At 36.9% G+C, this 25,262-nt stretch overlaps 2 protein-coding genes across 3 annotated transcripts; one reads left to right on the top strand and one right to left on the bottom strand.

The window, feature by feature from the left end:
• Positions 1-2,199: 2,199 nt before the first annotated feature.
• Positions 2,200-5,238, bottom strand: DCTN5-p25 (Dynactin 5, p25 subunit). The gene is made up of 4 exons (XM_045747711.2): positions 4,950-5,238; positions 4,310-4,497; positions 4,056-4,167; positions 2,200-3,429 (listed from the first exon to the last, which is right to left on the bottom strand). Exons 1-4 carry the CDS (start codon positions 4,995-4,997, stop codon positions 3,187-3,189), a joined length of 591 nt encoding a protein of 196 aa, XP_045603667.1. The 5' UTR covers positions 4,998-5,238; the 3' UTR covers positions 2,200-3,186.
• An 828-nt stretch (positions 5,239-6,066) lies between these two features.
• Positions 6,067-24,518, top strand: LOC123761643 (TNF receptor-associated factor 6). 2 transcript variants are annotated; one of them, XM_045747709.2, is made up of 7 exons: positions 6,067-6,345; positions 8,064-8,176; positions 9,939-10,078; positions 11,459-11,642; positions 13,536-13,670; positions 15,002-15,208; positions 18,730-24,518. In XM_045747709.2, the coding sequence occupies exons 2-7, from the start codon at positions 8,075-8,077 to the stop codon at positions 19,750-19,752; spliced, it is 1,791 nt and encodes a 596-aa protein (XP_045603665.1). In that variant the 5' UTR covers positions 6,067-6,345; positions 8,064-8,074; the 3' UTR covers positions 19,753-24,518. The 2 variants fall into 2 exon arrangements, with proteins under 2 accessions (XP_045603665.1, XP_045603666.1); XM_045747710.2 differs by lacking the exon at positions 13,536-13,670 and having other exon boundaries at positions 6,068-6,345.
• Positions 24,519-25,262: the final 744 nt, after the last annotated feature.

Raw genomic sequence — 25,262 nt, 5'->3', positions numbered from 1 at the left:
TCATATTTCATTACAGTCCTCATAATGAAGTCTGTATTGAGAGGTTGTATACATTGTGTACCTTAGTTTCTCATTACACAGTTAAATATTTTGTTAGCACACTGTAAGCACACTTCTAATGCATAAAATATATTTTATTAAATGCAGTGAATGGTGTCCATGATGCATACACAAAGAGGTTATAAATAATAACTCATTTCAAATTGAATTAAGAAATGTTGAACAGATAAACGTGTGGAACTGGAGCATTTTACACTCAGCAATGTTGACAGTCTAAAACGAATATATATACTGTAGCTTAGAATATAAATATGAAAAATTAGTTGCATAATTTATTACCTGCAGCCATTTACTTACTAAACAAGACAAATATATGCATGGTAAAAAATTTTAAACCAATTCTTTACATTCTTGTAACCACAAAGTTAATGTTTGTCAACTGCATATTGTTGAGAAGCATGCAAGATTCACTAGATATACTGTAGTTACTTATTTATTTTTTTCCAATTCCAAATGTTTGATAAGAGGTTCCTTCATATACAGTAATCTAGTCTATTAAGATTTATTATATATAAAAAAGCTATCATTTATTTATTCCTAAATACTGTACTTCATTAAATTTAACGTAAAAATTCATTGTGAACATTTTCAAGCTTGCATTGCCTAAGCCGTACGTAGTAATCAGCCTAATATATAATTTTTGGGAGATTTTTTTATTTATATATAAATATTTATATATATAATAGTTCTTACATTCTTGTACAGCCACTAGCACGCATAGCGTTTCGGGCAAATTCTTAATCCTATGTTTACCGGAATACACCGCTGCCAAATTGGGCAGGTACAAAAACCAGGTAACCATTTTTACTGTTTGGTTAAACAGGCTACAGTTAAGGATTCACGATCAATAAATCCTCCTCGGCTAGGATACGAACCCAGGACAAAACGCTTGCGAAACACCAGGCGAGCGTCTTACCACTACGCCATGGGGACTGTAATAGCGTCATGTATTATAGCCTATGTATTGGTTAATTATCACTGATGTGTTATGTTTTATTTGTAGACTTACAAGTTGGGATATTATCCATGTCATATTTAAATCATTTACACAAAAGTATGACAGTTGTTAGATTTCATGCACTGTACAATACACAATTGTAAATAAGCAATGACGGCACCAATTTCTAACTCGTGAGATCAGCCCCCTATATATATAAAAAAAAAAAATTCCACTAGATATATTTGCACAATGATGCTTGTTGGCCTCTTAACATAAAACTAATGATAAACTAAACCATTGACAATTTTAAATGTAGGCAACCTTAAATTAAACTTAACAGTATTCATTTAAACTGTTGAAAATAATTTTCGGCTAAATATTTTTATTATACAAGTCTCACTTGTATGAGTAACTCATGTTACCTTCCACCCAGAAAGAATTGTACAACTGTGTGAAAAAAAGCAAGATTACAATGAAATACATGGAGTTCCCATTTTATGACCATTCTTCCAGGTCCTCATGTACCTCCTTCATGCATAAAATCATTGTATTAGCTCACTGGAAGGGGTCAGGATAAGGATTTTGGATGGGACGGAAGGAAGGAATGGTGCCCAACCACTTGGATGGTCGGGGATTGAATGGCGACCTGCATGAAGCGAGACCTTCGCTCTACCATCCAGTCCAAGTGGTGGAGCGTTCCTTTGAATTTCACGGCAGTGAAAGCATCTGTGCGGCAGCCACATAATGGAGCACAAAATCCGTCTGCATGGCCCACTGGGAGGCAGTGCAAGTGAGTTTTACTAATTATGCCTGTGGGGGAGTCCCTGGGCTGGTGATAGGAGGAGGGTGGTGGGAAGGCGTTTACTCACGAGGCCAAGAACAAAATGGCAGGCAACCAATGCAGTGCACATGTATTGCCATTTATATTTTCATGTAATTATACCATTTCACTCTTCAAAAACAAGTAACTTTGACAAGCAGGATAACTCTAATGTGTTTTTTTATATTATACTGTACGTCCAAAAAATACTGGTTTTGCGAGAAATTTTGGTGCCCTGGGAACGCATCTCCCATTTATAGCATTGCACCTATGAAAAATCTCGATCCGCGTTCCGAACATCTGCTTTACACAGATTCAGAACGTAACGTGTTCGTAACTGGGGAACTGTCTCTATTATATTGATCATTAATTAAACCACTTTAAGATTACAATTGTTTATTTACCAACAATTCTTATGATATCACTGGTGTCACTTAACACTCTAGCGGTTCAGCCCCTCTGACCATAAATGTTCCGAGCTCCCCAGGGCACCACTCTGATGCTCAAAATGTATACGGTCATCTTTCATTTTCTAAGTTATTTGTTAGATTATAACTACACATTGAGTCAAAATGTTCACAAATAATTTCTCCAGTGAATAGATGCAAAAACAAGTGTATTTATAATAGGTTATACATGACAGTGATGAATATACAAATGTTCATGAGCATTTTATCATTCCTCTACTTTATATTTAGGATGGATAATAAATAACAGAATTATGTGCAGTTGAACATACTTTATGACTTCTTTCAAGCAATCTGCAAATTAAAAAATATATACAATTATTCTGCCAGTAAAGTAAAAAAAAGTTTACAATCATCTTATATTCCAACAAATAACTTGGAAAACTTAACTACAAATTTAGTGTCAAAATGTTTGCAAATACAAAAGCTCATGTCTCAAGTGAGGCCTCATAGGTGAGCAGGAAGCTCTCTGGTTGGTTCTCTCATGCCCTAGATGCATAAATGTCCACAAAATAATGGCAATTTTCACAAGTTTTTGGAATAGTTGATGCAAACAGGATAGCTCAGGAAATGGAAACCGTAAATTTAGCAATTGGCTAATGCTATTTAGCGTCATCTGAATATTTACCGTCTGAATAAGGATGACATTTTATCATCGGAATGCAAGAATATTAATAAAGAAGCACCCAAGTGTAAAGCTGATATTAACTACATGCATTTGTTCCACAACTGTCATCCATTACCACATATGAAAATGTTGAACCATTATAAGCCAAGCACAAAACAAGACTATAAATGCAACTTAAAGAGTTATTTACCAAACCTATCACACATCTACAATTCCCTTGTAATAAATATGCCAGACTTGTAACCTAAGGCACAAAGCTACACCACATTATTTAAATATCAATAAGCTTTGTGGTTCCCTCTCTGGCCTGTGGGGGCATATCCTTGACTCTTATGAAATGGTGGTAACAAGATTTAGTGTAATCAGTCATAAGATCTTGTGTGGCTTCAGGCAAATCTCCAGTGTGCTTTGCAGGTGACCCAGAGTATATAGCAAAGGGAGGAACGACTGTTTCTGGAGGAAGGACAGTGTTGTCAGCAATCATGCAGCAGTCTTTTAGCACGCATCTACGTCCCTGAAAATAAAATATAAATTGGTTTAATACATGCAAAAGTAAATGCTATAAAATAAGTATTAAATTAGAAAAATAAAGAAAGCAATTCATGAAGTAATGATTATAATGATTATTCAAGGCTGAAAACAGAAGTAATGATTGGTTCAATTTGCAAGCAGTCCTCTATGTGAGTATGAAGATAAATCATACTTATTATTACCCCATGTCACACTCCCAGAAAGGACAGAATAGACATTTCAAAAGGAAAGCCCTTCATAAAATATCCACAACAAATTAATACCATATGGTAGCAGGACATTCACAGAAAATTGCTTTCACTCAGTCCATTTCTTTACCACATTTTCTCACCATAACTGTTCACCATTACTCACTCTTACTCATCTTCCTACCCTCATATTCACTTGAATATACTTTCTTGACCACTTTACACTAATCCACATGAACAACAAAACTACACTATTGTACACACAGCACACTTTTCTAAATCTTATCACAGATTTGCACTCCAAATATCTATGAAGATAAAAGAAAAGTGGAGGCAAGTTTAAATCACAGGGTGTAACAGCTCTGAGTCACTACTGTGAGCTATGTACTAGAAGCTAATTACAAGGTCTTTGAACACTTACAATTACACAGTTTTTTCCAATGTAAACATAGGAACCCACAACGGCAGCATTGACGATTGATCCTTCACCAATAAACACATGATCACCAATATGAAGTGGAAAGAATGCCACACTGAAAAATAAATCAGTAAATTATTTAAGGATAATATAACAATGAAATATACTGTACTTTATAGCAATTTTGTATTATAATTTATATTCCTCAAATTATTTTTTGCTAAAAAATATGAAACTGACAATTAAGTTATACTTGCCCCTTGCTGAACTTTTTAAATGGTGGTCTAATGACGGCTTTGGACGATATAACACAGTGACGGCCAACTCTGACATTTGCTAAATCCCCTCTAATGATGACACCGCTAAGCACAATTACTTTTCCACTTAAGACAATGTTTTGTGAACCGCATAACACACTCCCACGACTGACACGGTTTCCTGTAGCCTGTAAAATTTCTGATATTACTAAACATGTAAGAAAGAATTTGTAAATATAACTTGGTACCCTTTAAAGGTTTTTTAAATGCGCTAAAGATGAGGTAAAATAAATTTTAAATTTTCATCACCAATCTCATAGTAATAAAAATTTAACATTTGTTTTAACTCATCTTTAGCATGCATGAAAAATTGTTATTTCTCTCCCACTCTGCAAACACTAGGTTTTCTTTAAAACAGCAGTGGTAGAAGCATTTGGTCAATGGTGGCTTAGTCAACTATAATAAATAAATTGGCTTAGACCTACTCTACTGATAAATAATTTATACCTGTATACAAATTAAGTAAACCAAACTGATGTCAAAAATATAATTTTAATATCGTAGTCTCTGCTGTAAATACCAGTTTGCATCTACACATTTTTAATAGCTGGCTTATCGTATAAAAGAGAAACATACTTACAGTTTCTATGTACTGAGCTTTTGGGTAAAATGAATCCTCCAACTCCATCTCGCTCTCCACAAGCCTTGTGTTGCCTCAGTGGTGAAGAGTCTTAGAGGTGTAGCGCACCACTGTGAGTCTCAGCAGTGTGGGGTCTACCCAGTGTGTATCACCACACTGTCAGTACTCTTTTTTTTTTTTTTTATTACACGGTTAGTTTGTGTGAGGGTTTGCTGGAGCGTATGGTTGGGAGGGTGTCTCACCAGTGTGTGTCCCCGTCACCGCCCAGCTGGTGTAAACAATGACTCCCAGGCGTTCGTGTAGAGGAGGCTGGAGGACGGATGGTGGGGGATCCAGGGGTTCCTTTACCAATAGTCTCCGGCTGCTCAATAACTCGCTTCATTAATCATGTTAGGTCTGTCCACGGAACAGAAAATGTATATATAAATTTACCTGAATTTACCTGAGGGCCACCAATACTTGTGACCTCGACGAGGACAGGAAGCTGGCGATTTGTCAAAGGTCCACCTCCCCGTCACCCCCCATTTGCCTTGATGATCTTTTCCAGTTGTATTTTAAAACCCAACATAATTTTGGCTGATTTTGGCAGATATAAATGCTGATTAACATTATAAGTGAATGTCCACGTCTGTGGTAGAAAATAAACTAAAAAAAAAAGGGAATCCCCCCTCTTCTCGGACGTGACAGAAATGGTTGGGCACGTTTTCTATCACCTAATGCCTCTGTTCACCTAGCAGAGAGTATTACAGGTGGATCAGAGACGGGTTTAATGAAAGTTGTAGAAATGCCCGAAATTCTGCCCGAAACGCTGCGCATACTAGTGGCTTTACAAGATTGTAATTACTATACTATGTATCCTCACAATCCCAATGTACCTTCTTGTATATATATAGACAAATAAATAAATAAATAAATAAACAAATAAATGTGAGATCAACAGCACAAATTGGTGACCGATTGTTATACAATTACTTCAGCTATACGTCATAAGCCTATATGTTCAATCAATTATATGAAATAGTTTATAATGCTAGTAAATTTATTTCAGCGTCAAAACAAGAGAAAAATTATTTAAACTAAATGGGATGATGTTGTGAGCGTGAAGAAGAAGAACAACAGCTGTGCTCGGCGGTGATTTCCGGAAATGTTTAGTAGGAAAGCTTTCAGCGAGGAATGCTGCACAACGGTACACGGGAGTGGCGCAAGACTTGTTGTTTGGCCATTGTAATACAGTTAATAGGGAGAGGTGTTGGGGAGGGACGGAGGCTATTAAATGTGATATATTGAGGGGAGAGCGGCTCAAGGTCCGGCTGGAGTGAGAGAGGCTGGAGGGAGAGTGTGAGTCACGGACCAGGAATGCCTCTCCAAGATGCTATAGCTGCCGGATGATCAACAGGTGAGTCATATAACGCTGTTGCGTAGCTCTTGCTTCATTATGCCCACAGAGGGCCAGGTGGGGTGGAGGAAGAGGTTGGGATAGTGGGTATCTAAGGACAACTCTCTCGTAACGAAGGCACATACAGTATATACGGGCTCCTGCCCCCAGGCTTCCACGATGGTCTTCTGTTATGAGCCTGGGTTTACCTGTGGAGCCCAAGGTCCTCCCTCAGTCCATAGGTCACTGTGGTGGTTATGTTATGAGGGGCGTTGTTCTATACATCTCTGGAGAGCCTTGGTGGTGGTGGTGGCAGGGATCAATGGTCCTGCACCCCAGTCTAACTACACCTGTCTCAGAATATGTCCTGTACTAAAGTAATCCAATTTTTTGTTTTAATAATGAAATCTTGTTTAATTTTAAATATTGTGAATGCTGTATACAGGCACATGGAACAATACACCATTCGGACACAGGCTAATGTAACCAAAATTGTATGAGCGAAATGGATGATGTGCACTTCATTTTTAAGTGAACCTGGCTCGCTGATAAGACGCTCGTCCTGCACTTCTTGAGCGATCTGACCTGGTTTCGTATCCTGTCCGGGGAGGATTAATCGCGTGCCAATCGTTAACAGTAGCCTCTGTTCGCTCGGTAGTGAATGGGCACCTGGTTGTTAAACGATTTGGTGGGTTGCATTTCAGGGAAAATGAAGGTTAAGGACCTGCCTGAAATGCTATACATGCTAGTGGCTGTACAAGAATGTAAGAACTCTTGTACAGTATAATAAAAAAAAACTTTTCATTCAGTCTATTAAGTAATGGGTCTGTTCTATAATTAGGTAACTGTGCTAACTAAATAAGCTCAGCATGATTTCTGTTCCCAACAGTGGTATACTATACCAAAGAGTGCAGCTCCCCTAAAGACCTGTATTTAACATAACTACATACGTATATAGAATAAATCTACAGTTACTCCTGAAAAAGTGCTCCACGTTCTGTGATAGTCTGCTCTCCAAGATCCACTGCACAGAGTACCATCCATGCTGCAGTGGGGCACCCACAGGCCTTGTCACATTACAGTAATTTGTCACATTTATAGATAGTATCTGCCCTATATTGCTACGCATCTTATTGGCTTTGCATCAAGGTAAGAGCACAAATGTTATGTACTCTCACAACCCAATTTACCTTCTTGTATATAAATAATTGTTTAATTTTTTATTTAATATATACTGTACTGTACAAGAGTTCTTACATTCTTGTACAGCCACTAGCATGCATAGCATTTCGGGCAGGTTCTTAATCCTATTTTTCCTGGAATACGACCCCACCAAATCGTTTAAGAACCAGGTACCCATTTTACTGTTGGGTTAAACAGAGGCTACAGTTAAGGATTTGTGCCCAGTAAATCCTTCCCGGCTAGGATACAAACCCAGGACAAAGTGCATGCGAAATGCCAGACCTTACCACTACACCATGGGGACTATATTAACCCTCTAATTTAATCTAAGTAAAAATAAAAACTAACATAGGTGATTCTAGTCAACTTGTAGCATTTATCTACAGTAAATTTACATAGTGTTACTCATAAACCAATATGTATATAAATTCAGTTTTGTGTATTATATTTACAGTAATAACTTTGGAACATATTTTGTAGAACCACACTGAAACATTTGTGTCTATGAAAAAAGGATTTCACTTGTTACATTCAAGTAAATAATGTTTATATTTCAGATTGATATTTAATGAGTGTTGGATCAAGACAAGCTCATCACTTGTGCCCCAGCTTAGCCAAACTATGCACCATGGAGTGTGGAGAGACAGATTCCATGACCATTATTTCCAGAGTAAGTCATCATAGACTGCCATAGTGAGTCCTCCGGAGACTTGATATTTTTCAAGTAGGAATTTTCCTGCAAGATTTGTCAATTTGAGTCTAGAGCCTAGTTTGTAAAATGTAAAATTGAATCTGTAGCCTAGTGTATGAAATGTAAATTTGAGTCTGTAGCCTAGTGAATAAAATGTAAATTTGAATCTGTAGCTTAGTGTATAAAATGTAAATTTGAGTCTGTAGCTTAGTGTATAAAATGTAAATTTGAGTCTGTAGCCGAGTGTATAAAATGTAAATTTGAGTCTGTAGCCGAGTGTATAAAATGTAAAATTGAATCTGTAGCCTTGTGTAAAACATAATTGTAAATTGGTAGTGTAGTTGGGTTCATTCTTGACTCGTAATCAGGAATCCTGAATTCGAATCCCAGGTATGCCAGAAAGTATTGGGCACATGTTTCCTTTCACCTAATGCCTCTGTTCACCTAGCAGTAAATAGGTATCCAGGAGTTTGTCAACTGTTGTGGGAATTGCATCCTGGGGAAAGTCGGTAGTTTGACTCTGGGCGGGACTTCAATATAAGCCTAATATACATCTATACATAGGCTACCTATCACCAACAAAACTTAGCAATAAATTTGAATATGCATCTTAATATGTAAAATGTAAATTAAACTGTTGCCTAGTATGTAAAGTGTAAATTTGAAACTGTAGCAAGTATGTAAAGTGTGTAGGAAATTTGTCTTCAGTCCATTTAAATATACAGTACAATATATGATCTACTGTGTATGTGAATGTATGCATGGGAGGTAAAGAGGTTTAGAACATATGCAAGAAAATGCATTTGGAAAGTATTAACATGTTGAGCGTATGATGAATATGAAAATTTATGAAGTATATTTAAAAAATAGGGAATTGAAGGTCCTGGTTTCAGTTCCCATGCAGGGTGGGACATTTGGCCTGGCACCCTTACACGTGATGTGTCTGTTCAGCTAGCAGTAATTAGGTACCTGGGTGTTCGGCAAGTTATGTGGATTGTGTTATGGTCACCCATCCTCCTGTTTAGATAATACTTTTTGCAACTATGTGCACCATAGTACAAATATTGACATACTAAGTAATTAGATAGTAGAATTTGGTAATATTCACTTTATAGAGTCTGAAAAAATTGAAATTGAAAAACAAACTTAAATAATCCTAGGCACATACATACTGTACTATATTAGACCGCAGATAGCATGTATTAGGTCTAAGAAGGTTAGGTTAGGTTAGTTTAGTTTGTCTTTGCAACATAAATAGAAAATCTTTTTCGGTCTGTCCAAATTCAATATGTCCGATTTCTATTTTCTAATTGGATTGAATGTTGGTACAATATATGTGCTGTGGGTCCTCATCGTCGCTATACGTACTACCAAAACAGGAGGATGGCCTGGTTATGGGTAATGTCAGCTGTTTGCCTAGAGTGTCCATGATAAGCCTATAGGCTAACTGGCAATAGGAGGCCAGAAACTATTTGTCAAAAGATTTTGTATCAAAAGCACCACTGGTTAGATAATTTTATGTACTGTATTTTCTTTTAACACTTTGTGCATGGTGCATATTCTTAATCCCTAATAGGTATTTACAAGGGTAGGTAATTAGCAGTTTTGAATTACTGTATAATGTTTTCATGAAAATTGTTTACTAAGTAACAAATGAATATTTTTGTAATCGGTTTACCTTTTGTATTGCAAAACTCATAATTAATTTCACTGATGCACTTCCTCTTTATTGTTATTGCAGCAGGAGGGTTACGACTATGAGTTCGTGCCTGTCCTTGACTCCAAGTATGAGTGTGCTATTTGTCTGTTGGGGCTGAGGTCCCCAGTACAGACTGCTTGTGGACATCGCTTTTGCAAAGAATGCATCTTTAACAGCATGAGGTGGGAGCATTTAATACTCTTTAAATACAATAATTTGCACAGTATTATATATGCAGTATTGCTTTGTATTATTCTGTATTAACTAATTTCATGCAACAGCTTTCAAGCTTCATCACAATCACAATAACTGTTTTCAATCTGCAGAGAGGTCTCATTCAGCAGTTGGCTGCTGCTGGAAGTGTCATTATCCCCATTAGTGACACCTTGTGTTTTTTTTCTGACAACTTGTATTCTGGTGTTCTTTGAGATTTAACCTAGGATCACCTTTAATCAGGCAGGATCTTATGAAAATGCTAGAAAGTCACAGGAGCGTCAAAACGGCCACGAAATATCTGAAATTCTAGGACACTAAATCTGGACTCAAGCTCCATACAGTCTTAGTGTTCATGCTTGCCTATGTCGGGTAATATCCTCAAATTACCAATCCCAGGCAACACTCGCTTTACCCTTCCTAATTCTGCAAACTGACCATTGACCATTGCATACATTCTGATTACATTTTGCAGGGGCCAATTTCCAGATAATTTTGTTCCCATGTCAGGGGCTTTGTTCAATAAATTTTGTGTTCCTCCAGTAACTTTCTCTGGCTGAAAATTGCTCCAATCTGGATTCTGGTTGGTCCTGTGGAGCAATTTCCTAGGAGTTCTCTCCTGCCTGAGTTGGGTCCTGAACAACAGTTCTTTGAGTTTTTGGTACAAGCTTGGGCACTAGCAAAAGTTTTGGTGAGCTCAGTTCTCACCTAGAGAAATATCTAGTTTTTATCCATTGGGACATGCTTAAGTTAGGGTCTGTTCTTGGGCAGCTTACGGTATTTTATTCAAAGTATTGCTGCCTCCCTGCTGAGTCGGGGACATTAGTGTTAATTACCTGTTAATAGTTTTCTATTGGTTATCAGAGAGGTGTCTCAGGTGACACACACAACCACTGTTAGGTCTCTGGCTTGACTTTGTCGGACAAAAAGACAGGATTAAATTAGGTCCAATTCTTGAAGCTGTCAGTTAAGAGCCAGGAAGGATTTAAAGTTGATTTGTTTGAGAAGTTAGATCAGTCTTAGAAATTCAAGTCTGTCAGCTAGGTCCGACTTCTTCAGGCTTCTAACTTTATTAGATTCTGGTTTACATCCTGGCTGTAAATAGGAATGGCAAACCATTTGTCAGTCCAATAATGAGGAGTTAAAGGTGGTTTCACAGTATTAAATATATGCTTGTTATGAGTGTGTATAGTGCATTTTACATGAAGCGCTCAGCTTCCCCTCACTATTCTTAGTGAGATATAGAGTGCACTTTTCTGAGGAAATTGTTAGATATAAATAATTTAAAATGTGTGAATGCTACTGTATTTTCTTTCATTTGTTTCAATTTTTTTTTTTTTTTGTTTCAGCGAAAGCAGCAACCGTTGCCCAATTGACAATACCCCACTAACTGAAGCAGACTTATTTCCTGACTCTTGTGCCGAGAGGGAGATCCTGCAGCTGAAGGTCAAATGTCCGAATCATGCCCTTGGCTGCACACGCACTATAGACCTTATGTACATTGAGCATCACACTCAGGCATGCTCCTTCCAAGTTAGTATTTCATTATTTTACATATTTTTGCAATACCTGTAGATAATCTGTTTGCTGTTTGCCTAACCCTGTAGTCCCCTAATAAATGTACAGTATTTACTTTTGCGGTACTAATTCTGTTTACTAAATATTGTATCTTTTGGTTAGCCTTGTGAACTGAATGGAATATTAAGCTATTATTGTACATTTCTGTCCCCATGTGTTATTCTTCTGACTTATTTGTAAGTTTTAGCAATGATTGGTGCAATTTTGAATGTAATGATGGAGGCGGTTGTTGATAGGTTTGAGAAACCCGTTATCACTGTTGCCCTAAGTTTATGTTATAGCACAAATAATGATTAAAAAATTGAATTCATTTAATACTGAGAGGGAGGAATTTAATAAACATTTATTTTGTTTCATGTGTGACTGAGAAGTATTGGTATTTTATTGTTTACACTGTGTATGTAAATATTTTTATTTGAGGCAAAGAATAACATAACAAGTCAATAACATTGGAGGCAGAAACTTTTAACAGTATCATAGTGCACAACCACAGTACTGTACTGTATGTTTAGGGTCTCGGCAGTACAGGTGGGTTCGTTGGCGGCTCTCAATCAGTACTCTTGGGTTCAAGTTCTGGGCATAACACAAGTGGTTTGTGACATTTCCTTTTCACATAATGCCTCTGTTCACCTAGCAGTGAATAGGTACATGGGAGTTAGTCAACTGTTGTAAGAGTTACATCCTGGGGGAGTCAGTATTTCGACCTTGGGGACCTCTATATAAGCCTAACGTTTATACATTCACGGGCTGCCTGTCTCTAAGAAAATGAATGATTATTTCTGCACGCTTAATATATCGCAGAATGAATTTCAATCCATTATATTGGTTATTTTGCCATAGAATTCAGTATGACAATATTATATAAATGACTTGTCTATATACTGTAATACAAATGTCGTGGTATAGTGGGTGTATAATACAACCTATAATAGTTGTATATATTCTATTCAAATTTTACAAAATTTTAGGAAGTCAAAATTCTACAAGCAGAGCATGTGTTTTAAATAGCATGCAGGCTTCATACATGGTTATGCATTTAAGTCATATTCTCCTGTACTCCCTGCTTAACCTTTTTGAAATTACTTTCTTACCTAACCAAGACTATAACTGAATGTAGCTTGAGCTAACAATACCAAGTGTGAGCTGAACTGAAAGCCTCACAAATCCAGTACATTCCAGATACAGTGGAACCTTAATTCAGCAAGCCTCGATTCAGCGAATTGCCAGTTGGAACGCACACTTTCCAGGCCAGATTTACTCGTCCGATTTAAGGGACAAGAGTTCATTGAAGCGGGGGGATGTGCGAACTTGCTTAGGATGTTGGTTCTTTTACAATTGCAACTGATTTTATGGTTCTTTTGTACTTCCAATTGTAGAAGTTTTTAGTCCGTAAAATATGGGCCCTTTGTCCTTTGAAAATGAGATTTCAAGGCTAGGGTGTTGAAAATATGCTAGATGTGGTTAAATATCTTTACAAACATGTTCTCTTGGTAGTTGTCCTTCAATATGACAGGTTGATATTAAAATTTACTCAGTGAAATCAGCCCATAGAGCATTGGAAATATTAGCCTTTGGTAACTCTGCTAATATGGCTCCATCACTTTTTTTTTAATGATTTGGTTGAAGGACGTAACATTACAAAAAAATAGTTGGTGCATTTTAGTGTTAAAAAAATTCATGCAAATGCCTCTTGGAGGCATCTCCGGTTGCAATAAATCCCTCACTGCAATGAATTGGAGTTGATCCCACATAGTTCGTTGAATCGAGGTTGTACTGTTCGGTATTAATCTATTGCTTGATATTTGTTGTGTTGTGGTTGTAATAACATTGTAAGAATTTCTTCCCCAGCCAATTATGTGTCCAAATGAGTGTTCAGCTACAGTTCTTCAGAAAGAACTTGAACAACACTTGATGTCTGAGTGTGTCTTACGGGTCAAAAAATGTGCTCTCTGTGACGAGCCCTTTACTTTCAACCAAGAGCAGGTTTGTCTCGAGGAAAGTTTCCATTGTTAGTTAAATTGTTTGTGCTTAATTAACCATCATTTAAGAATCTAATTAATATTCACCAAAAGGGATATTGACATAAAATGTTAAGTGAAATATTTTTTCCTCTGTATTCTTATTTTTAGTCAGTGAGTCTGTTAAAAGGAAGCTCAGTTTGAAAGCTCACTATGGTATATGATCTTTTGAGAACATAATGTCTAGTTTTTAGTATACCAATATATATATATTTCTTTTTCACTTTTATATGTTATGCTTTGTTTTGTATGGAAACCACAAAATGCACCTATACTTGTTTTTTAATTTTGACTGTAAGGATTCTTATTAAATATAGCAGAGATAAACAGAGCTGGGGTTTATAAAGGAGGAAAGTGGGAGGAGGGAAGGTCAGAAAGGCAAAGGTGTTTGTGAGGTTAGAGGCTTGAAGGATTGTGCCTTGATTTTCTTTTAATGCAATGCTGAGTTTTCCTTGTGTTAGTACAGTACAGTATTTGAGAGTTTAAGACTGTATACACTGTGTCCTAATGTTGTTTTCTTATTATATGATGAGTTTAGCATTGCTGGAGTTGACGAGTTTGACTCCTTGTTCCTGTGTGTTTGCAACGCAAGTGTTATTAGTGAGTTTGAGAGTAAGATAAGTTTATTTTAGGTATAAATACACACAAATGGATGAGGTAGCTTAAACTATTCTCACCCTATTCACTACAACATGTTCATATACTGTACTGTATATATATGCATACAAAAAACGGTCAACATATTATCAAACATTCTGGTTGATAAATGTCTACACATCATCCTTTACACACATGCAGTATGATACCAAATGACTTAAGTACATAGATATAAGTAGCAATAAAGAGGCTACAAATAGACATTCAGACAAATCAACCAATGGTTACAATCTTGGTGCAAAATTCTTCTCTCTCTCTCTCTCTCCAGAATATGAATAATCTTTGTCAGTGTTAATATATCTATGACGATATATTATGATTATTTACACCAAGTCGATTAAGCAGTTGCTTTTTACAATGTGAGAATGTTGGTTATCTATGATGCTATTGAGTGGGAGAAAATATTGTGAATGGATGGGTGTCACTTTGAATATCTTTAGTATCTTTCCCGCTCTTTTTGCTGTACAGTATTACCGTTTTCTGCTGAAATGTCTCTCCACCCCTAGAAGCAGGGAATGGGCAGTGATGATGGTCTAAATAAAACTTCACATAGAATATGGTACTTGAATTTAATCTTCATGTCAGTAGCATAGTATTTTTAGTTAACTATCAATTGATCTATACTTGGACCAATTTCAGCTTCATCTCCTTACTTGCGTCCATGTGGTAGTGTCATGCGAGATGTGCGGGACGATGGTGGCTCGTGGTGATGTCGCTACCCACATGACAGAAACATGTCCCAAGGTGGTAGTTGCATGCTCCTTTGCCGAGCACGGTTGCCACCAAAAGATGACACGAGCTGACCTAGACCAGCACATGGCGCAGGAAACGCAATTTCATCTCTTCGTAAGTATTTTTGCCATCATCGTTTAAACACACGATTTAGATATTTATATGTACAGTATTTTAAGAACTTTTTATTTGGAAATGAAATATATATACTGTATACAAATTATGTAATTGCTAATACAGAAACTTAACACAGTTTATAGGCTTCTAAATTGTATTTGTATGCAAGATTTTAAGTGCTTAATTTTAGGAAGCTCAGATTAATTGGATTCATTTAGAGTATTAGTTTTAACACCTGCCTTAAGCACTCGGAATAACCTTTCACACTGAGTGCAGTAAGAGCTATTGTGTATTATGGTTCAGTAGGAAACTAATGCATTATGAGCCTTGCATTAATGCTGAATTTTTATTTCTCTTTGTTTACATACGTTTGGAAACATGGATGAAAGTTGAACGTAAGTAACAAATAGTTGAAAATACAATACTGTACAGCATATGAATAGATGTTCAGTATAAGAATAAAAATGGACGCAGTATAAACACAAATAAGTTGTAGTTGTCAGATCTTAAAGCCAAATATAGGTGACAAATCAAACACCTAGTAATAGTTTTTGGAAGCTTAAATTTACCATTTGTTCATCATTCACAGATTGTGAGTGAATAGTTACTCGGAGCTCTGTACCGATGCATAAAATGTATGTTTTGAGCAGCTTCAAGGAGTTTGTCAACTTGCCACTGCAAGGGCTCACATTAGGGGTACGTGGGTGCCAGAGCTAAACACTGACACATCTCATAACAACAATAAATCTTTAACACTGGGTGTCTGAACCAATCACTGATATAGTTACTAAGAATATTATGTGTGGCCTTTTGCAGGATTGGTACACGATGCAATTAATAAGTGACTAGCATATCTATTTTTTTTTTTTTTTTTGTCACTTGAACGTTATGTGGAAATTTTTATCTAAATTTGTTATGGAGTGACAATTATTTTTGTGCATGTGACGTGTGCCGAATAAGCCACCAAGATTGTCATGGCTGGTATGGAAACTTCATCTCCTTATCTTCCTCCTCCTCTATCTCTGTGCCTTAGGTGTGTTAGACCTTTCCCCAAAACAAAACACTGGCAGAATTGGACTTTGATGATCCTGGCAGCCATTTCTTTCTACAGCTACTCCCTCCAAAGTGTCACCTTGTTGTGGTGAAGGGGCTTACGTATGGCTCCCTGGGGCTGGTGAGGGTTGCCATGGCCCCCCTCCCTCTCCTGTCCCTCTTTGGGTGTTGTACGTACTAAGGTACACACACCCGTAGGGATCTTGTTCGGGTCAATGGACCTCCTGCTGAACCTCTTGCTGCTGACCTCATCCTCATGGGTGAGGACATCTGTGATTCATCAACATTCAACCATAACACCTTGGTGGATGGTTGGGTGTCCAGGCTGGGGTGAAAGGGAGAATGAAAAAGGCAGTGGAAGTTCCGTTAAAAAGGGGGAGCACCGCTGGGGATGACTCATCCCTTCCTGCACTGAACAGCGCTCGGCATCCCTGACTGCCCTGGTAGGTGGTATCCCTTGGCTCTGAGACCCAGACTTTTGGTAATAATGCTGTGTAGAAATCAAACCGACTTCTCTTGCCGCAGGCTTGTGGGGTGAGCGTCCAGGCCCCCGAGTTGGACTGCGATGGAAGGCTGGGCTCAGTAGCCCCCGCTACATTGGGTCCAGACCAAGCTGTTTTTCTGATACTCCTGACTGCTTCTCTCTGCTTCCTTCCCACCTCTGTGGCAGGGTTTAGCACCAAACCCCAGTGGTGACCACCTCATCACCTGGAGTGGCTCCGCCTCTTGTAATAACTGCGCCTTTCACCCCCTCTCTAACTGGGGGTGCTCGGTGCTGTCACCTCAGCACTCGCACGATTCCTTCTCGTTCTAATACATTCCAAGCTTTGTTTGGTCCTGCTATGTGGACTAAGTATTTTGATCTCAGTCATGTTGATCCTACACGTCATGATGATTTATTCATCCATAAACACCTAGTTGATTCAGTGGATACCTTTTGTTACTTTTAATCCCACCCATACTTGTACACATGTCGTTGAAGGCCCTTGTCTCAGGAAGCGGCTGACCGCTTGGCTTCGTTGTCTTACATTAGAGATACTGTACCCCTGTTCAGATCTCCAAAATGCCCAGTTAAATACCAGCATTTGCGTAGTTATTCTCCCACATCATGTTGTGACTGGTGATGGGGAACTGAAAGACCGTCACGAGGATATTAAATATATCCTTGAGGCCTAACGCCATTCTGTCCTCCAGATACGTTCACTCGACCCCCTCGTGGTCTTTCATTAGCCTCTTTGCGTAGAACGGGGTGAGAATAGCTTGAGCTACCTCATCCCTTTGTGTGTATTTTACCTCAATAAACTTATTTCAATTTCTTTGCGTAGTGAAGATTACTTTTGGTAGTAGGTCCCTTCCATCTTCTGTTGTACATCAAGCACATGTACATGATGTACATCCTGTACATCAGGAGTACATCAGTACTTCTGACGTACTCCATTCAGGAGTATATATCCTCTCCTTGTCTCTGCAACAGGTGCTGGAGAAGTGGGCATGATCCCTTCAGGTGCACAAGTGAGGTGTGTCTAAATGATGGGAAATAGCTCTGGTCAGATTATGTATTGGCCATACACGTTTAACTCGCGGTCACTTAATGGAGTGCCGCCCTGCTTCTTATTGTTCAAACTGCATTGTCCCTCTTACAGTCGTGCATATTCTTGTTGAATGTCCTGACTTTCAGGATGTGCGTTTGTTTTGCTTCCCGACTGTCCCTCGTGGCCATCTGTCCATCAATAGACTCCTTAGTGAATCGGATCCTTTGATGATATCATTCAATGTATGCGCTTTTGTTCTTGTATTGGCATTTTTAGTGATACAGTATTTAGCACCTTTTGAATATCCCTCACATTTCATGGTACTACCTAGTCTCCCCGGCTTGGTGCCTTCTTTTGATAATTACTTACTTTCTACAGCTAATAATTCTCTTTATATTTCTGTGAGGTACCATACTTTGTACAGTTTCATTTAAAAGTTGAGGTAAATTGTCTTCTTCAGAATCCAAGAGCTTCCTTTTGTAACTTGTTAATAATATCTCTTAATGCCTTGATCCGTGTTGGATGTCAGATTTTCTTGTGAAAATGTGTTAAAATATTGGTTGAAACATTATTACTGTACAGTATATTAATGAACTAAAGGTAAAAATGATAGTCCATATGACTGCCTTGTTAGGTTTTACTAGAGTTAGCACAAAAACTAAACAAATAAATTGCAAACGTATATGATATAGTTGTGTGTTAAATTAGTTTCGAGTTATTTAAAGGAGATGCATAAATTGAGTCCTTCATTTAGTAATAGTTTACACAACATTTAGACAAAGCAAATGTGAATTTCTGGTGAGATTTGATAATTTACATTGTTTGAACATAAATGTTAATATTATGGAGCCTAAGTTGTATAATATAGGATGTATTAGTTGAAATAAGGTGTTTGGTTATTAATTTTAAAGTATTTTTTATTTGTGTTTTCAGTTATTATCATCGGCTTACAAGAAAATCAACACATTTGTATCGGATTTAAGTCGAACTGTTGGTGTAATACAGTCCCCATATGGAAACTTCAGTCGACAGCCAAGTTTACGAAGTCAAATTTCTGCCACATCTCCAATACCCGAGAACCACATAAGCCCATCTCATCCTGAGAGATCATTAGAAAAATCCCTATCTGCATCTGGAGCCACTGGGTGCAGTGACAAGCCACCGACGTTTCCTTCTCCGCAGTATGGAGACAAAGGAGGAGCGGATACCGGAACTGAGGGTAACAAACTTCACCTCCATATGAGTCACTTGAATATTAATGATGGTGGCAAAGGAACTCCAAAGTCTTCCATGTCGGTACTGACCAATCAAGATATAATACTACGTGACTTGTGTGAAAAGAGTGTAGATTTAAGTCAGAGCATGGTAGAAGAAACCATTAAGCTTAGTAATTTAGCCAAAAGGATTGAAGAAATTGATGCTTATGTTGAGGCTCAGTTGACTGAGGTAAGTGGAAAGTTCTGTAATGGTGAGTACGTTTGGAGAATAAGGAATTTTTCACAGTTATGTGCTGAGCTACAAAATAATCCTGGGAGGGTCTGCCACAGTCCGCCATTCTACACATCTCAATTTGGTTATAAATTTTGTTTGCGAACCAACATCACACGTAAGTCCGACGAGCATTTTTTAGCACTATTTATTCACACAATGCAGGGTGATAATGATGATTTCCTGGACTGGCCATTTAGTGGACGAATAACAATCTCTGTTTTAGATTGTGGCAAAATCCTGCCTAAGCAGCACATCACAGAAACAATGATGAGCAAGCCAGACCGGCAAGCATTCATGCGGCCGGAGGTTTCTCGGAATCCTAAAGGATTTGGCTTCACAGATTTTGTGCCTCTTAATAAACTACTTGAGGCAAAACATGGAATGTATATAAAAAATGATGTTTTGTGCATTCGTGCAGTGGTTTGTCCAGAAGCACTGACCACTAAACAAATTGAATGCAATTAAATGTTCTAAATATGCCATTAAGTATTAATTTGGAAATTACATACCAGTGACATACTGTACTGGTAAGTTATGAGTCTCGGTACAATACGGTTAAGTAAATTATATTACAGTACAGTGTTCTTGTAAATTGAGAATAGGTCATGATTAAACACATTCAATTACATTATTACTGTGTAGCTTTCATTTGTTTGTGACCAGGGTAGATGCATTTAAAATAAATTGGCTAGAAAGGCCAACTTGCTTTAGGTAATACATGTATACCAGTTGCACTATTGTTAATTTTCACACTTTTTTTGTGAAATTGAGTCAAATATAGTGATGAAATTTATCAAATGGCTGTCTCTCAACTTTGACATCTTGCTTACCCTGACACACTTGCTTTGTTAACAGGGTGGCATGTAGAAATTTCCTGAAGTGTTCAGCCACCTTTTGAGTGTTCAAAGCTCATTACCTACTTACCTTTTAATGGCTACGTAGGTCAGCCACCTTTTGAGTGTTCAAAGCTCATTACCTACTTACCTTTTAATGGCTACGTAGGTCACCTCTTCTTCAGCCCAGTCCGTAAACAATTCTACTTGCCAGGTTAATTTACATATGCAAATCAATCTCCATTTACTCTGTGAGACAGCAAGCACAAGCATATTATGATGGTAGACTGTTCACCAAGAATTAAGCATAGTGTAACTGTGAATTAAAAATATTAGCAGGAGTTGACATTGTTAGTGCTGTAGAGCCCAAGATACGAACCAATAGTGAGATTTGAGTTGTGGGCTGGGTACTGGAACTGACTACTGTACAGTATTTAGTGCCATGTTTTCTACTTTGGGAAGCATGGCAGTGCTTCCATCGGCAATGACATTTACAATTGTAAATACTTTATGCTTATTGTTAGAGTATTTGCTGCTCAGGGCAGGTGATGCTTCCAGATCTATCTTGCTGAAGGTAATTCACGAATATTAAGAATGATAGAGTAGTAGATTGTATTTAAAATGATAACATATGAATAATTATGGTATTAACATGTGATATGCATAATTTGGTATTAGGATTAGTTTGAGAGTTGCTAAAATTTATAATGTACAATTAACGTGATCAGTATTCCAAGTGTGTAATTATTAACTACAAATTAATATTACACTGCCAAGGTTAATGCAATAGCTGCTCAATGCATCAATGCAGGAAGTTATAAAAGTAATCAAGAGATTGTTTTATGAGTTTTTAATTAAAATAATTAAATATTCACACAAGAAAAACAATATATTGTATTAATGATAGTTGTCAAAGATAATTAACATCTTCCTGGTCCTTCCTCTACATACAGCTCATAATCTGCCAACATCCTGGTGTATGTGATATCGGGAAGCAAATTGGTTAAAATTGTATATTACTATTAATTTTAAAGTGTATATTTACAGTATATTTTTATATTTATTTTCTGTACATAATTGTTAGGTTTCATTATAGAGTATGGTTGTTATGTTTAATGTTTGTGTATACTTTTAATGCCATGTAGCTTCAAGCTTTTGGTGTAGGTTTATATTAATAGAATACTGCATTGTGCTGTGCTGATCTCTGATAATTACCATATATTCATGACTCGAACCCATTCTCAAGCCGAGCATTTGAATTCGGAGTGTTTCGGTGAAGCTCTTCAGCCACATTCAGTCAGTCTTCAACTGGCAGTATTCTTTTGGATACTGTGTTTTTCTGATAATAGCCTCTTGGGTTATAATAATATGTGCAATAACAAATCTCTATTTCTAAAAATAAAATTCTGAATTCTGATTATTAGTAGGGGGGTCTTGCTTTACCCAGATATTTTGTAGTATCTACCTTCTGGAAGTTGAAGATAGATGAGATGACTGTATAGTAATGGAAAAAATACAATTCGTATCTATCTAGCCTGTTCTCTCAATTTGCCACCTCATAACAAATGCAACTGTTGTGCCTAACTAGAAACATAGGCACTTCAAACAACCCTCCTAACTTAGAGGCAGATGCATAGAAAATGTCAATTATGTGTTTTTAATGTTTACTAATACATCACCTTTTAACGTAATTTCTGTAAGAAATACGAAGTATTAAGTGTGAGGACAGGTTGATCTATTACTAGTAACATTTCTAATTAAATTGGTTGCAGCATGTATGTCAAAAGTCAGTGTTCATCAATGACAAAAATTAAATTAAAATAATTTGTATTGTAAGGCCAATTAAAAGTGGCACTGTGTATGCAGAATTGTGGAGAACATGTATTCAAAATAAAAAGGCTTGATGATCATGAGTCAGAAATGTTTTCATTTTATTCAGCAAGCTATACTGCACTGTATTATGAAATCGGTTATGAAACCTGGATTAAAGAGTTTCCAAGTACAGTATAATCATTTCTTGAATCTAGTGATAATAGAACATAACTATAAACTTGTGCAATTCAAAGAATATTTATTTTCAACTTTGTGATCTGTTTTCATTTGATTTGTTTTAAAATAGGCATTGTAGTAGAAACTGCTCCTGTTGAGTGTGGGCAAATAAATCACTCGGCTTGGATAACTACTTCACTTTGCATGAATTGGAAAAAATTGCAAATAATTATATAGGTCTGTACAGTGTCTATTACAACTTTAAAATTTACAGCTTGTTTAAATAACTGACCATTCTAGTTGATTTTGTTACCAAATTTGATAGATAAGTTCATATATTATTGAGTTTCCTGTCTTCATGTACAAATAAAATAAATTGGTTTATCCAGATACAGGCTTTTACATATTACTTAATTTCAAGGTGGCTAAAATGTATACAAATTAGAAAGAGACATTGGTGAGATAAAAATTTAGGTTGAGAAATTTACCAAAATTTATACTAACCAAATTTTTCACAATATTTTTTTTCTTACTGAATACAATACATTGCAATGAATTGCTTATGTTAACATCTGTTTATACTTATGTGATGCTCTGGGCTCATAGAAATCTTTGCACAATTCCATTTTATTTTGGTTTTAAAATATTCTGATATTACTGTTTCTGAAAGTGTTTAAGCAGTTTGCATCTCCGTGTGAAACATTATTTTGTATAGTGGAAATAGACATCCTGCCTAAAACATTTTCTTTCATTTGTAATGTAATATACCGTGCTTCCAAACCATCATATTCTGAGTACTGTAGCTCTTTGAACAGCTTCTTAATTATTTGTTTAACATTCCACTCAGTGCATCAGAATATAATGGTATGTGTGTGTGTTCCTATATGTTGCTGTCATTCAGAATCTGAGAAATAGGGTTTGAAGTCATTGATACTGCAGACCAGTCTTATACACCCTAGCAATTTGTGTTTGTATAGTTTTACAAATGATTTTTCAATACACTCGTTCCAATGACACTAAATCATGCCATCCGTACTCCGACAGTAAACATTCGAATGACTTATAAGTGCTTCTTTGATGCAGACAATGAGTCGCAATAATGTGGTTGAATATATGATGACCAAAGGACACATCAGAAGATGGAGAAACATGCTTCAGTCCGTCCTGAACTATTGTGTGTGTGAGGAAGAGAGGAAGGAACGAGCTAATAAAGAGGAGAGTGAGTAAGAGAAAAGGTCATTTCTAGAAGGGTAAGGTGAAAGATACCAATGGGAAGAGGTAAGAATAAGATGAAGGTAACAAAAAAGGGTAGCTTAAGTCAGGTCACATTTGTTTAGAATGTTAGAGCATATGAGTACATACTGTGAAAGGAAAGAGTCAACACTAACAAACCCAGGACAAAGGTTCATGTTGTGTATCAGAGCCAATTCGACAAGACAGCGACTGTGAAGAGTAGAGGCAGGAAAGATATGTAGATCAATCTATAATTGGTCTATAATTTTAGAAGACCAATCTATAATTGGTCTATAATTTTAGAAGACCAATCTATAATTGGTCTTCTTCTAAAATAATCTTTCCTGCCTCTACTCTTCACAGATGTTATTCTTCTCAAAGCGGCTCTGATACACAACATACCCAACATAAACCTTAGTCCTGACTTTGTTGCTGTTGACTCTTCCCTTTCACAGTACATACTCAAATGTTCCAATCTCAATACATGTGACCTAACTTAAGGATACCCTTTTTCTTTCTCTTATTCTTACCTCTTCCCATTCTTCCTTCATCTCATTCTTACCTTTCAACGTACCCTTCTAGAAATTACCTTCTTCTCTTACCTGCTCTCCACCTCACTCTCCTTTATTAGCTCATTCCTAATAAAGCTCATTTCCTAATACTGTATTAACTAGTTTCAGTCCAGGACGGCCTGAAACATTGTTTTCTCCATCTGATGTGTGCTTTGGTCTTCATCTAATTGCTATTCATAAATATTCATATATTCATCGTTGCTGCTCATAGTTGATTATAAATACATTTTTGTTTTTGCATTTATTCTCTAGAGTTGACTTGCAAACATTTTGACACCAAATTTATAGTTATAACCTAACAAACTTGGAAAACAAAACGATTGTAATCATTTTTCTCATCTCTGAGCGGCCCAGGGAGCCCAGAACATCTATGGCCAGGAAGGTGCGGAGAGGCTAGACTGCCAATGTTAATATATCCAAGGTACTCAACTTGTGATGTTCAGGTTTATGTATGTTGATAGGTTTTAGAAATATAATGCTCAAATGTGAATATTGGTCAGGGTTTTTTTCATTATTATTTTGTTGAATATTTGTATGTGTGTTAAAAAATACTATCAAAAGAATATTTTGTATTACTATATCAATATTAAACACTTCTAACTTGGCTAGCTGTGTGGAATATTTCCTCATGCATAATTATGTAGTGTTACAACTATGGTTCGAACTATCAGTTCGGTAAGCTTCAGGGAGCCTCCGGGGTCTTCTCCCAGAAAATGGCGTTTCATTACATTCAATGCTGTTTTTTTGTGACTCAATATTTTAATACCCTGTCTAACATTCCAGATGACCATCATGTCTTGAGTTATGCTCATTTTCCTGGATGTTCAGGATATCTATACCCAATCTCTGACTGGAGGTTGGCAGGCATTTGATATCATGTTGCAAGCTTGTTGAACTGTCTGAACTTTGCTTCCTAAGTTTACCCACTGGGCTGCATATAGCTGTAGGCCTTGTATTTTGTGTTCCAAACTGACAATTTTGAACTAAAGAATACAGGTCTATTACTCAGCAGCAGCAGATTAAGGTAAAACATCAAACCAGGTTGTTTAAATGTCTTCCAGCTCTTGTATTGGCATATTATGATGGCTTGGAATTCTTAAATGTTCTGTAACACAGTGCTATATGGTACAGTATAGCCATCTGGGCTTACTGCTCTTTCAATAATGCTACCAGATTTGTGGGTTTGTAATGACAATGGTATTTAAGCTTAAGAAATTGTGCAGAAATTATTGAGACTAAAACAACAATGAGTTTAAAAGAAATAATTGTTTTATATCAATATTATAAAATAATTCAGAAACTGACCTTGGAGAAGATTCAAGCTTCTTAGCCCTTACTTACATGGCTC

Source organism: Procambarus clarkii, chromosome 24 (genome assembly GCF_040958095.1).
Source record: "Procambarus clarkii isolate CNS0578487 chromosome 24, FALCON_Pclarkii_2.0, whole genome shotgun sequence".
Classification (NCBI taxonomy): domain Eukaryota; kingdom Metazoa; phylum Arthropoda; class Malacostraca; order Decapoda; family Cambaridae; genus Procambarus; species Procambarus clarkii.
Note: the sequence above shows the minus strand (reverse complement) of the source record. Positions and strands in the feature narration are given on the sequence as shown.

Excerpts from the sequence above, each read along its gene's own strand:
- DCTN5-p25 (XM_045747711.2), bottom strand. The coding sequence starts at position 4,997 with ATGGAGTTGGAGGATTCATTTTACCCAAAAGCTCAGTACATAGAAACT. Across the intron at positions 4,498-4,949 it reads AAGCTCAGTACATAGAAACT|GCTACAGGAAACCGTGTCAG; the intron begins GTAAGTATGTTT and ends GAAATTTTACAG. Across the intron at positions 4,168-4,309 it reads TTTAAAAAGTTCAGCAAGGG|TGTGGCATTCTTTCCACTTC; the intron begins GCAAGTATAACT and ends TTTATTTTTCAG.
- LOC123761643 (XM_045747709.2), top strand. The coding sequence starts at position 8,075 with ATGAGTGTTGGATCAAGACAAGCTCATCACTTGTGCCCCAGCTTAGCC. Across the intron at positions 8,177-9,938 it reads CCATGACCATTATTTCCAGA|CAGGAGGGTTACGACTATGA; the intron begins GTAAGTCATCAT and ends TTGTTATTGCAG. Across the intron at positions 11,643-13,535 it reads CTCAGGCATGCTCCTTCCAA|CCAATTATGTGTCCAAATGA; the intron begins GTTAGTATTTCA and ends TTTCTTCCCCAG.